Genomic DNA, 13,993 nt, shown 5'->3' with positions numbered 1-13,993 from the left:
TTTTTTGCAGAAATTAAATTTTTAAAACTACTTGTTAAATTGAAGTAAGATAACACATATATAGATAATTGAGATAAATATTATATAATTCAATGTTTCTGTTTATGAAATTTTCATTATATAAAAAAAGTTATAAGTGAAAGTTAAAATCTTGGAGTTAGCAGATTCTGTGTGTGTGTATGAGAGTCATGTGATTAACTACTAATTAATTTGTATCACTAATTAATTTTTAATTTAAATCACATATATTTAGTTGTATGGTATAAATTTATAATTTTTAAAATTTTATAATTGTTCTCACTTGATACATCTCTTATATAGGGACTGATTCAAGTGATAACATTTAGTTATTATGAAAATGAGAATAATAAATATGGACTATTAGATTTTATTAAATGGTTAAGATTAAAAAAATGTACATAAATTTTTAAGTGATATATGAATATTAATTAACTTTTAATCTTGATTATTCATATATAGATGTAGAAATATAGTTCTTATATTCTTAAAATAATAAGTATTCTTACTTGATGCATCCCTTACATATATTATTATTATTATTATTATTATTATTAAAGAGAGAGAAATATAGGATGAGAACAAAATTATGAATGAGTTTTATAATTTCATATTAGAAACAAAATTTTATTATAATGTATATAGAATACTAAAAAAAATTATATATTTACTTAATATTATAAAAAAATTATTTTGTAATCGATGTTATAAAATCATATCAATATGTACTAATAAAAAAATAATTAATTGGTTATTGATAAAATTATGAAAAATATAAATGATATTGCTTTCATAATCTATATTGGATTAATTAAAACAAAATAATCTATAACAACAATGTATTTTTATTATTAATTTATTTTTTCTTAGTTTATACTAAAAGTATTTTTTATAAAAAATAATGTTATTCGAGCCAAAGGTGAGACTAGTTCTCTCATCAGAAATATGTTTCATTCCCAAAGTTTAAACTCGAGACCTTTTTAAAAGAAATTCAAGCATCTTCCACTTGTAATAATCTCCATTGATACTTCAACAAGTTATTTGTTATGTCATGGCGAGAGTATTAATAATTACATTATAAGCAAATATAATTTTATATTAATATTGTAGTAATTAAATTATATATTTATTTATATGTATGATAATTAATAGTATATATTATAATTGAAGAAAAAGTACAAAAAATTAAACAACATAAAAGAAAAACATATTCAAAGTTAAAAATTTATTTTATAATTATAAAATGGAGATAAAATTTACTTTAGTATATATAGAATATAGATAAAGGTAGCCAAAGTCGTTGCATTGGAAGAAAGCAAATCAAATGATACAATGGGAAATTAAAATATAAAATAAAACTAAAATGCTTTTACAGATTTCTTCTCAAGTGAAACAAATTAATAAAAAAAAATATTTGAACTACAGACATTAAAATTATAAATATCATATTTTTACTCTCACTTTCTCTTCCATTCATTTTTTATTTTTTTCTTATCATATCATCTATTATATCTTATGTTTTCTCTTCCAATTAATTTTTTTATCTCTCGTTCCTTCACACCCATTAACTGAGTGTGAAGAAACATTTCCATTAAAATTAGGTGGAAAAGCACGTTTTGGTGTCAGCACTTGGGTAGATCATGAGGTGGGGAAGGTAGCCTAGACGAAGGAGTAGGACCATTCTCAATTTCGAAAGCCATGGTCATCCCCCATTCCAGATGACTGTCTACATGGCAGTGTACCAGCCATATACCTGCAATTAATTATTACAAAGTGAGTGAAGATGTTAGCATATATAATAAGATTACTAAATTACATTCATCAAACCATAATTAACTAAAGATAATTAATTAATTTCATAATAACATTGAAAAAATGTTAATTCACCTAATGTTGTATAACATACCTGGATTATCTGCTTTAAACCTGATCACAGCCCACCCTCCTTTTTCCACCGCAACTGTATTTCTCATTTGGGGATTTACAAGATTAAACTTCATCCTGTCTTGAGTGGCATTGTAGTTTCCCAAACCCTGAGCTAAAACAAAGAAGTTGAAACCATGAATGTGCATGGGGTGGTTCTCCGTGTCAAGGAACGCAACGTTTTGATACACAATCTCTACAGTGGAATTGTATTTCAACTTCTTCACCTTGGTTGATTTGGGTGCAAATATGTGAGCAAAGTCAAGGCTATTATTTGGGTTGGTATAGTCAAACTCTAGGGGAGGGTTACTTGGAAAATCCTTTGTGTACACGCCACTAGCATCATAGTAGAATGCTTCCAACATGGACATTTTCTTATCACTTGGAAGTACAAAAGATTCATTGTTCATGCTAGCAGAGAGTTGAAATCCTTGTGGGCCTACACATGTACCGTTGATTGGACAAGGTGCAAGATTAATCCCTAATGTAATGAACATGTGTTCATCCACTTCATGTGGACATTGGCGCCAATGGGGCCTATTTACAAGCCCAGTAAGGTTGGTGAAAAACTTGTTGGCAGTACCAGAGTCGTTGAAGGCTGGCAAGATTGGCGTTAAAGGAGTGGTTGTTTTGGAACCTTCATATACAATAAGCCCTCTAGTTGTGGTGCGGTCAATATTTGCTGTTGTGGAGAAGTAAATTGATGCAGCCATGTAATAGGAACCAATTGGTTGATCAGCTTTCAATAGGGCATCGGTGGTTTGACCCGGGGCAATCACTATAAGATCGGTAGCATAAGGTGTCGTGTACACGGCATCGATTGCGACAACAGTAAAGTTGTGATTGGCAACCTTGAAGAACATTTGGCTATTGATGTTGGCGTTGATTATCCTTAGCAAGTAGGTTTTGCCAGGCTTAACCTTCAAGTTGAACATCTCTATATTATATCAAAAGCAAACAACATTGAAGCATGAGCATGTGTCACACATAGGAAAATATTAATTTTTTTTAAAAATGGATCAAATTCAAGATGATAATGTAGAGTGAGTACATACGATCTTTAGAGCAATTGTATAAATCACCGGGCAATCCATTGATCATGAAAGCATCGGATGGGGGAAGTCTTTGGGCATCGAAGTCCATAATGTTAGATTTCCACCACTCACCTTCAATCCACCGTTATATAAAGTCAATTAATTTATATTGAAAAGGGAGAGGGAATAAAGGATGTGCAAGTAATTATTATGATACCGAATAAGATGGGAACATGCTCGTAGGGCTTAGGAAATGCATAAGGATGGTTTTTCCTTGGATGGATAAAAATTGCACCATGGACTGTTGCACGAAGGAAGGATGCATGAGCATGCCACCAAAGAGTTCCCTCTTGTCCTTGGATTTTGAATCTGTAAGTAAAATTATGTTTGGGACGAATTGGGCATTGAGTGACATATTCGGGACCATCGGCCCATCCACTGAGAATTTGAAATATTCCATGCCTGTATAACAAAAATAAATAAATAAATAAATAAAAATACAAATAAGCATTGACCATGTAACCAAAAAAAAAAAAAAAAGACCATTTAATTACATAAAGGAAAAATTATGGCAAGACCTTAAAGGTAGCTAGGGACTTGCAATATATCAATTTATTTACAGGAAAAAAATTATACCCACGATAAAAAGAAATATCGGTTTAAGAATTTAGGATTGGATTACTTTTTACTAATATTCTAACATTTTGTCTAACAAAAATTAAACTGTTAGTATTGATCTGTTGAATTTATACTAATGCATAATGTTATTTGTATGTAATATTACTATATATTATTAATATGATAAATACTAATATAATATATCATATTGTTAGTATAATTTTAAATTTTTATTCTAATAGTTTAATTTTTGTTATAATAATTATATTAGCAAAAAAAAAATCAATAAACTTTGTTTGTTAATGAATAATTATTTTTTTAGTGACCTAAAAATAAAGAAGCTAAATATTTATTAATATTAACGATAATATATCTCATACTCAGATTTAATTAAAAGGTATATAAATACGATGATTTTCAGTCTAAATTGTTTAATAAAATTGAGGCAAATAGATCACTCAAGCTTAAGCTCAACTATCTCTCAATCTTTGATTTGAGACTAAATTCAAATTCTAATATAGTATCAAAATATTATTAAAAAATGGTAAAAAAAAAAAGTAGACTGAAAATTAAAAAGAAAAGGGTCAAGCTAAAATAGAAAAATAGACCTGTAAAATTGAAAAAAATCAAGAAGAAGAAGCACAAAAAACATTTTAAACAAACTATAAACCCTTTAAACATAAAGTCCACTCTCCTTCAATTTTAGATTGGATCTCATTCAAAATTCTCTTGAGGTATCAAAGTTTAGGTTTAAAAATAATAATAAAAAGTCCAAAACTAAAAAAGAAGGGTTAAGAAAAAATAAAAATAAAAATAAAAATAAAGTTACAACATTAAAAAAATCATGCATTTATGGATAAATAATAAATCTAAAAGATATAAAAGTAAAGTGCCTTTAAGTTTAAATTATTTAAAATATTTTAAGCAAATAAACTACTCAAACTTAACCTCAGTTTATCTTTTAATCTTAGATTTAAGTCTATATTCAAATAAGAAAATTAAAAAAGAGCACAAGTTCAAATTAAAAAATAAAAACTTAAAATAGAAACGCAAAATATAAACATAAAGTAAAACAACAAAAAGTTAAACTACAAGTCACGACATACACTAAACTTTTATGTTAAATTACGCCTATGGCATTAAAAAAAAAAAACCCAATTTAGTTCAAATAAATAAATTAAAATAGAGACTCAACTTGAAGTGTAAACGTAGACTAAAACAACAGAAAGTTAAACGACAAGTCAGTATACCCTAAACTTTTATGTTAAATTACGCCTATACTCAAAATCTTAATAAACTCCGCTTGAAAACACTACCATATATGTCATAAATGAGCTCGATGTTGACGGGGTCAGAATATTTAATTTGCTGCCATAATAATATGACTAAAAAGAGATGAATATAGTATATATCTATTTTGTTGTTAAGGTCAAGCATGTTATGTATCAATATCATACTCTATCGCTTCTTTGCTTTCGATTTCACAGATTGGAAGAAGTTGTTTTACTTACTAATCCGTCACTGTTTTGCTTTAATTTTAAAATTTAATTACTTAAGAACTAATATCTTTACCAATGTATGGTGACGTTGTAAGGCGAATTGTTCAACACATGGATGACAACAGTGTCACCCTCTCGCACGTGTAAGGTGGGTCCAGGAAACTCCCCATTAACGGCAGTGATAACTTGATTGTTGCATAGACGAGGGATAGTGAAGTTCGCCACCTACAAATTTCAATGAGATTACCATTATATATAGTAAGAAACAAAATTGAATAGCTGAGTTGTTAGTCACAAATTTACATGCATGCGGTTAATTAATAGAGCTCATTATGAGCATATGTGTATTGTGTTTTGTGTGTCACTAGAATCGTAGAAGAGGCTATGACAGAATTTATATAGTGGAAGAGAATCAATTGAACAAAGTAATTACATTGAATGTGTGCTCCACTATAGCCGCAGAAGTCATAGAAGACGAAGCTAGCAGAGCGAAAACCCATGCTAGAGCAAAAACTAGATTTCTCATGTTCAAAAGGAAAAAGTTAGTGAAGCAAAACAAGCTATGACTAAGAAGAACGTAAACTATTTCTTGTGATAGATCAATGTGTGTGTTTATGTGTTCTAGGCAAGTTTATGACTATATATATACAGATTCGGCAAAGGTTGTTTTCCTGATTTCGTGTTTACTTTATAATAATTGAATATAATATTGCATTAGTCTTTTAATTGCTAAAGCATTTGAATTGGTTCTGCACTGCACAGGGTCAGAAAGTTAGTCACGTAAAATATTTCAGGTCGTGTTTACAACACTCCTTCAATTAAATAATGTATATTAAACAATGTTTGTGTTTATTGTCATTTTAAAATATTTATTGTAACTTTTATTTCAATAATTATGTTTACAAAATATTTTTTATCTTTATTAATGAAATTAATAATAAAACATTTTTAAAAGTTCTTAACTTAGGATTAAATGTATAAGAGTGACGACAACATAAACATTTTAAGAAAATTAATTTTCTGAAAAAAAAAATAATGCTAACATTCCAAACTTGTACGTATTCAAGTACGTATTCAACTAAAATTCTATTATTATACTAAATACCAAGAGAATAGATAATTCAACATTTATGAAGCGGAAATATGAAAAAGAAAAAATATATTTCTAAAACATAAACAATGTTGTATTGAACACCATAATTTTTTTTTTCCAAAAGAGAAATATAAATAGAATAACAAAAATATGAAAGTTTGGTCATGGAGACGCACCCAAAAGGCATAAATATGTAAATTTTACCTTTGCTAAATATAGTTAAATTTTTATTTCTATTTTTTAATTTTTTAAAAATAGTTTAAATTATTATTTAATAATGACATGACATAAATCTAATAAAATGTCAGTGAGTATTTTGAGGTAATATATAATGTCACATTTTGAAATACATATCGCATCATCAATATAATGGTGATAGATATTATTTTAAAAAAAAAATTTAAGGACTAAGTCTAAAGGAAGAAGTTAAATCTAATTGTAACTATAAAAACAAAATATATTTTATTCATAAAAAAAAAAGTGAAAAGTAGATATTTTAACAAAGGCACAATTCTTATTATTGATGTTCAGATATATAATGTGATAATTTTCCACTTCCGCAGCAGATAAACTGCCACGAGTTGTTGAACAAATACAATAATATATACGTAAATCAAGTTTATTTAGGTTAATAATATTCTATCAGTCAAGGTCAGAATGTGAGTTGATCAATTCAAAGGCATTCATTGTCTCTACGAAGGACTGGCCTGGTTTACTTCATGTAAAAGTAACATTATCATTAACATTACTACGATATGTTTTTATCAGAAAAACAAAAAAACATTTCGTTCAACGGTATGGCTCCCTTTGTTATATTTTATTTGATTTCATTTATTAGTTTATGGATCTTGCTTGTCTACCATGGAAACTTCAATTTGGAAGCAAAGCCAGAATGTGACTTGAAGGAAAACTGCAAACACGCGTATAGATTTCTCAGTTTCTATTAACAATTCGTTATCTTTATGAGCAAGCAAGACTCTCATGCACACTTTTTTTGTCTTAGAATAATCTTGAATTAATCAAAGACCATTTGCTAACAGAAGTGGATAAGAAGATATTGTAAATAATATTATGTGTTTCTTAATTATTAATTGCTTCAACTTCAAGAACCTGAAGAAAATTGTTAGAACTTTTCCAGGTTGCCCTGAAGTGTGGCTCATTAGTGTCTATTTTAAATTTTTCTGATGACGCGTTGCTTGATCTCTTGCTTTTGTACAACATAAGCACCCCAACTCACGGAATATATCAATAATTATTGTGATGGAAAGTTTGGCAATTTAAATAATTTCTCAATGTTTGAGTAAAATATACACTATTATTATAGTTTCTTGCACCGTGCATCACACGGGCATTGTTTATTAACTATCCATATACTTTTAGACGTGTGAAACATAAGTATTAAAAAATGTTAAATAATTGTATTACAATTACTATGTCATATATAATAGAGAATTACACCCATTATTTGTACTAATTATCTTGCTATATCGCACTGGCTCGTATAAATTTTAGAAAATTTATATTTTATTTTTAATGATACTTGTTTTGATCCTATTTTTAACAAATATTTATTAACATTTGTTTTCAAAATTTAAAAAATAAAAACTATTTTCAGATGCATTAATTGTTATTTTGTTTCTATATCATTATTTATTGTAAGATTTAAATTAACAAAATACTCACTTGTTATCCGCTTAAAAAGATAAATTCATTCTTTTAATGTACCGACTACCAATTCAACTATTTATTATTGTAAGTATTTTAAAATATATTATAAATCTATAACATACAATTACTTTATATTAATTTTAATAAATAAATAAATTATTATAAAAAATAAATCATATATATATATATTATCAATTTTTTTTGTTATTATACATATTATCAATTTACTTCTTATAATCCTTTTAATTGTTATAACTAACTTTAAAAGCCTTTTAATCATGACAACGTTATTCTACCTTTGATAACACCTATCTCCAACACGGAGAAGAAACTGTTTTTAATGGAAAAACCTTTTTCTTGAAAATTTCATGAGTCTCATTTATCAAGGAAATTTTACGGTAAACAAAAGAGGTGGTTATAAGGTTTTTCATAACTTTAAAGAGGGCGTTAAAAAGTATGTTCATAGTATATCTTTTGGTCTATGAGAAATGCTATCAACAAATTAGTTCTTAGTAAAATATTTATAAAAAATAAAAAATATATGAGAATCTTACATAATGTGTTTCTCTTGTACTTTTATAACTTTAAATAAATTTTAGTTAATAAATAAAAGTATGTGTAAAAAAGTATGTTCGAGAATGTGTTTTTAGCAATCATTTATAATCTATGTATGCATATTTGGTGTTTTAATTGATTGTATTCAAAGTAGGCTGTGAAAAAGAGGAGTGATAAGTCTTCGAAGGAATACAAGTTCATTTTTTATAATGAAAATGAAGAATAATTGAAACACTTGTTCTTGAGATGCATGTGATCTTACATGATTTGGTGGATACAGTATATTTTGTTTGTCTCAATTTTGCCATTAGGGGTGTTTAGAAATGATATTATCTTTAATAATCATTTAATGATTATGATCTTTACGACAAAATTGATAAAATTGAGAATTTAGATTAACAATAGATCTAAAATAATGATTTCTATGTTGATGGTGCCTATTACAATTAGAAATAAGTTAATCAATAAAAAAAAATTTGGTCACTAAAAATGATATGTTAAACTCGTAGTGTAAACAAATGCCTGTAAGAATTAACTTATATTCTTATTTTCTTAGGACAGTTTTATATTTCAAGTTTCATTAACACATTTTTTTCTCCTGCTTATTATTATAAATTGTGATTTATTGTGTCATAAATAGAATAATAGATAAGTTTCAAAATGTTTAAATATTCTCTTGTACATGTGTGGTAAAAATTATGCTCATGTATGTTCTTTGTGATGTTATTATTGTCAGAGTGTATACATTTGAATTTTTAAGAACTCTATTTTTTCTTTGTAGTAACAGTAGTTATTCTTAATTAGAAATTAGAATAATTAGAAATGTATGAATTAATTTTTGTTAAAGATAACTATGAGAAATTAAATCTAAAGTGAGATATACATTATTATTATAATTTATTCTTATTTTGTTCTTTGAAAAATTAAATCTAAAGTGAGATATACATTATTATTATTATAATTTATTTTTTTTCTTTGAATGATTTTTTTGTTTGCATAAACTTTAGAACTTGTTTTGCAATATCTAGTGAATTAAAACTAATTAAACCAGCTGGAAATGATTAAGACATTAAACTTTTATTTAAAAGCCTTTGATTTTCTTACCATTAGTTTAACCTTTTCAGCCGAACTTTAAAGATGTTTCGTTAACACCTTCGTTTTGATTGTAATATTTTTTATACGTATCCTTTAAAAGTCAATAAGTCGGTGAGGGGGAGCAAAAATAAAATTAAAGGCAAAAAGCCTTTCAAAAATGAAAAATTAAAAGAAAAAAAGAATTATTTTATTTATTCTTTTATCCTTACAAATCCGTGGTATACCGAGTATGTCTGAGAGGAGGTTATTAAAGGGGAAAGAAAGAGTGAACATATTTTTTTATTTTAAATTAAAAAATTATATATTATTTATAATAATAAATATATTAAATATTTGTTAAAATATTAATTTATATATTTTATTTTTAAAAAATATTAATTTTAAATATATTTATTTAAAATATAAATTTATGCCCTCTTCTCTCTTCTCTTCCAAAACCTTCATTCTCACACAACCCTAAAAGAATATCTAAGATAATGCCAAAATCATTTTATACAAACTAGAACAGCTAACATTGAATTTAAACAACGAAAACTGAAAAATAAAATGAAAATTATAGTTAACATTTAGAACGGCCTGAAGCTTATATGTAAGATAATCAGAAATCATTTTTATACAAACTAATTTAATATACACTTATTAAATATATATTTTAAAATGTATGACTACTTGATTAAATTTTTCTGAAGGTCAATTATTTCAAATTTGACGTGTGAACAAATCGATATCACAGCTAATACAAATCAAATGTGGCATTTGATTAAACACATGTTTGAATTGCGGCTAGGTGATATATGAGTCAGCTTCTATATACTCAATTTAATTTACCTCTTGGTCGGAAATTAGGATATACATAGAGCTCAAACCTCTAATTTCTGTCTACATATACCATATGTTACAATTAATTCAACTCTTGGTTTCTTCCCCTGTTATTATTATCATGTTCACTTACCAAATAATAATCGATATCTTCATTCCATTATAAAATACATATCTAAGGAAGAGAATGATATTTTTATTTATTTCATCAAATTCTATTACACTAATCATTAAATACAGATCTAATCATAATTTGTTTAAATGGATATAAAAGAGTTACAGTGTACAAATGTTATTAAACTGGCATGAGTAATAATAATATATCCTGCCGGTCTTAGTTGTGCAATCCTCAATTCATATATTCTATGCATAAATAAATGCGTAATCATAATACTTCCAAACGCTTTATGAATTCTTAATTAAATGTCAACTCATGTTGATCATTATTAGTAAAGAAAAGAGGCTTAATAATTATTATTATCGAATAACATGCACATGAATCTCTACAGGAAGTCGTAGGATACAAAATTTGTGCATTTAAAACAGGATCAACTTTTTGCTTGTTTAAAACTTGGACTTCATGTTAGTATATTAATTAGAACCTGTGTATTAATTATTATTATTTTTATGCCTAGTTATGTGTATAGTTGTGACAATTTCAAAGCTCATTTCTAAAGAAAATGACAGTATATATATTCTGATCCATCTAATTCAACTGTAAATAAATAAGTATGGCTTCCAAATAAGCAAAAAGGCAAAAGGGAGTCCACGCCTAAATGCAACCTCAACCACTCGGTTCACGAACTTTATGAATAATATAATTCATCTTTAACAATTTCTAAATGATTATAACTGTGAAGTTTTCGTAGGGCGTATTTGAAACGATTAACAGATAAATTAATTGAAATTTTTTTTAAAATGTTGAAAGTTGAGAGTAAAAAGATGAAGCTCACAAATTTATTAATTGAATTAAAATTATTTAATAAAATTAATGGCTGAAAGAGTTAAAAATAAAAAATGAAAAGAAAATTATAATTAATGATTATACCAAAATTTTTAAAATAATTATCTATTTTTAATAATTACATTTATCATTTTTAAAATTAAAATAGTTTGTCTTTTGTTTATAAATGTTTTTAATATGAAATAAGATAATACAAATAAATTTATATTATTATTTTAGTAATTTAATGTTATTAAAAAATTGCGTCACATATAATGTGACATATACCCTTCTAATATGTTTAATGTTTGGCGATGAGAAAGTACTAATTAACAGTGTAAACTGTTGCACGAATTAATAGAATATATAGATTTAAAAATTATTTTATTATTATCATTAAAAGAAGGAAAAATAAATTTATTTTTTAAATGAAGTTCACGTTACAAAAATCATATAACATATAATTCACATTAATATCACACAATTTATTTTGCAAAAAAAATTAAATCATATTTACAAAAACAAAAACTTAAAATAACGTAATTATATGTAACTCTTCGCAATTTTTATAACATATATACAAGAATAAAGAAATTACACGTGAAATCATATATTTTTGAGTAATTTTAGAATTCTTTTTAGTAAAATTTTTATCTAATCACAAATAACAGATTTAATAAATAAATAAAAAAAAGCAAGGCATGTAAATAAAACGAGACAACAACTAATTACATCATTAAATTTTAAGATGCAAGCGTCAAATTCTTGTGATTACTCTTTGACGAAATTCATTATTTGTCCTTAGAATATTGTTATATGCTGTTGCATTCTCAACATATCTAATTTATCACTTTAAAACTATATTACATAATAAAATTAAGTATACTTATTAAAATAATATTTTAAAAATGATTTATCAAAATAATATTATCTTAATATGTGTTATGATCAAAACAAAATAAGATTATCTTAATGTCTAGGAGTATATAACAATTAAAAAATTATTATAAATACGTGTAAATTTTATTTTTAAATAATAATTTATAGTAATTTTCAACTTCAAAACAATCTTGTAAACCGTCTCAGATTGTTTAACAACTAAAAATTTTAATAAATGATTCTAATTCAAATAAGTTTTAGTAATATATTTCAAAATAATAGAATTATTTTAATTAAAAATAAAAAGCAAATATTTTAATAAGTTCACATTAACGAAACTATAAATTCAGATCCATGCATTAATAAGAAAGAATTTTTCAATCAAATTAAGATTACAACAAAATTAATGCCACGTCAAAGTATCCAACATTAGTGATAATATAAAAATTACTTTTAATTTCAGTCAAAAAATTATATAGATACAGTTAATATAGAAAGTCAAAATATTTTACATTAATTCTAATAATTGATATAAAAAATATTACTTTTTACTTTAATTATAAATAATTAATTTTTAAAAAAATTGTTAATATTTATCAATAAAGTCAAAGTTGTTTTAACAATTTGATAAGTAATTTTTTAATTATATTAATGTATGTTGTCATCAATGATGTTAACATTTGTTGTTAATATTTATTCATGATTTAATTTTTATAGAGTTTGTAAATGAAAATATGTAATATTTGTTAATATTATCTATTAATAAATTAACAAAAAAGAAAAGACAGAATAAAATAAGGTAAAATTATTGAAATACTAAGAAAGAGTTTATATTCATCTTCATCTTATGCTTACATAAATTTAAAAATGTAAATAAGAATTTATATTTATCAATAACATAATTAAAAATGTTAATAAAAAGTTGAGAATGTAAATACAAATTCATATTTTTTTGTCTCCCATTTATGTTATTTAATTGGCATGTTTATAGAATATTATATCTTGAAAAGAACCAATTTAAAAAGCATCATTCTACATCAGTTCTATTTATTTATGTAAAAATTTATATTTAAATTATTTTTATATCCGTTCCAAAAATAATTAAGACAGAAAATATTTATTATATTAATTTCAAAATAATTGAGATAGAAAGTACTGTTTATATTAATTATTTAGCAACTGATCCAAAAATTTTACAATTTCTCCATTTTCTATTTTTTTTTTTACATTTTTTTGCTTTATCATTTTGGTTGAAAGTTTAAAATTATTTTTTACACGGGTTGTTTCAACGACCATTGATGTTAAATTTTTTTTGTTATCACACTTTTTATTAACTAATATAAAAACTCTTATTAAGTTTTTTTTGTAATAGTGAACTTTAAAAAAATTAAATAAAAGAAGTAGTTGATAAATAAGTATTTTGTACAATCATATAATGGTAAGAGAAACTAAAATATCTAAATTTTACAAATATAAGATCTAAAATTATAAAATTAAAAAAATTAAAAACTCAAAAGTATAAAGACCAAACATTTAAACTACTACGAGTGTATTATATACTCTCACAGCCTCATCTTTGTTCATCTTTATTAATCTATTTAATGATAAATTTATTTATTTATTTAAATTTTTTTCATAAGTTACGTAGTCTGATAAGTTAGATTAATCTTTAAAAAGGCATAACAAGCCTTAATTATTCCTGAGCATTAAATTTTAGAAATTAGGTTAGACTCAAATTTTGTAAAGCATCTAATCTATTCCTTTCTCTAATTAATCACAATTCAACAATTTTAATTTTTTTTAACCTTATATTTTATTAATTTTTTAATGGATGAGTACTGAAATCCAT

The 13,993-nt window shown here is 24.9% G+C and overlaps 1 protein-coding gene across 1 annotated transcript; it reads right to left on the bottom strand.

Moving 5' to 3' along the window:
* Positions 1–1,640: 1,640 nt before the first annotated feature.
* On the bottom strand, positions 1,641–5,618 carry LOC113863239 (laccase-7-like). The gene is made up of 6 exons (XM_027496744.1): positions 5,526–5,618; positions 5,166–5,317; positions 3,193–3,437; positions 2,997–3,107; positions 1,925–2,878; positions 1,641–1,771 (listed from the first exon to the last, which is right to left on the bottom strand). The coding sequence occupies exons 1-6, from the start codon at positions 5,616–5,618 to the stop codon at positions 1,641–1,643; spliced, it is 1,686 nt and encodes a 561-aa protein (XP_027352545.1).
* Positions 5,619–13,993: the final 8,375 nt, after the last annotated feature.

This window comes from Abrus precatorius, unplaced genomic scaffold (assembly GCF_003935025.1).
Source record: "Abrus precatorius isolate BTA unplaced genomic scaffold, Abrus_2018 Scaffold3, whole genome shotgun sequence".
In the NCBI taxonomy this organism is placed as follows: Eukaryota; Viridiplantae; Streptophyta; class Magnoliopsida; order Fabales; family Fabaceae; genus Abrus; species Abrus precatorius.
This window is presented reverse-complemented; position numbering and strand designations above follow the sequence as displayed.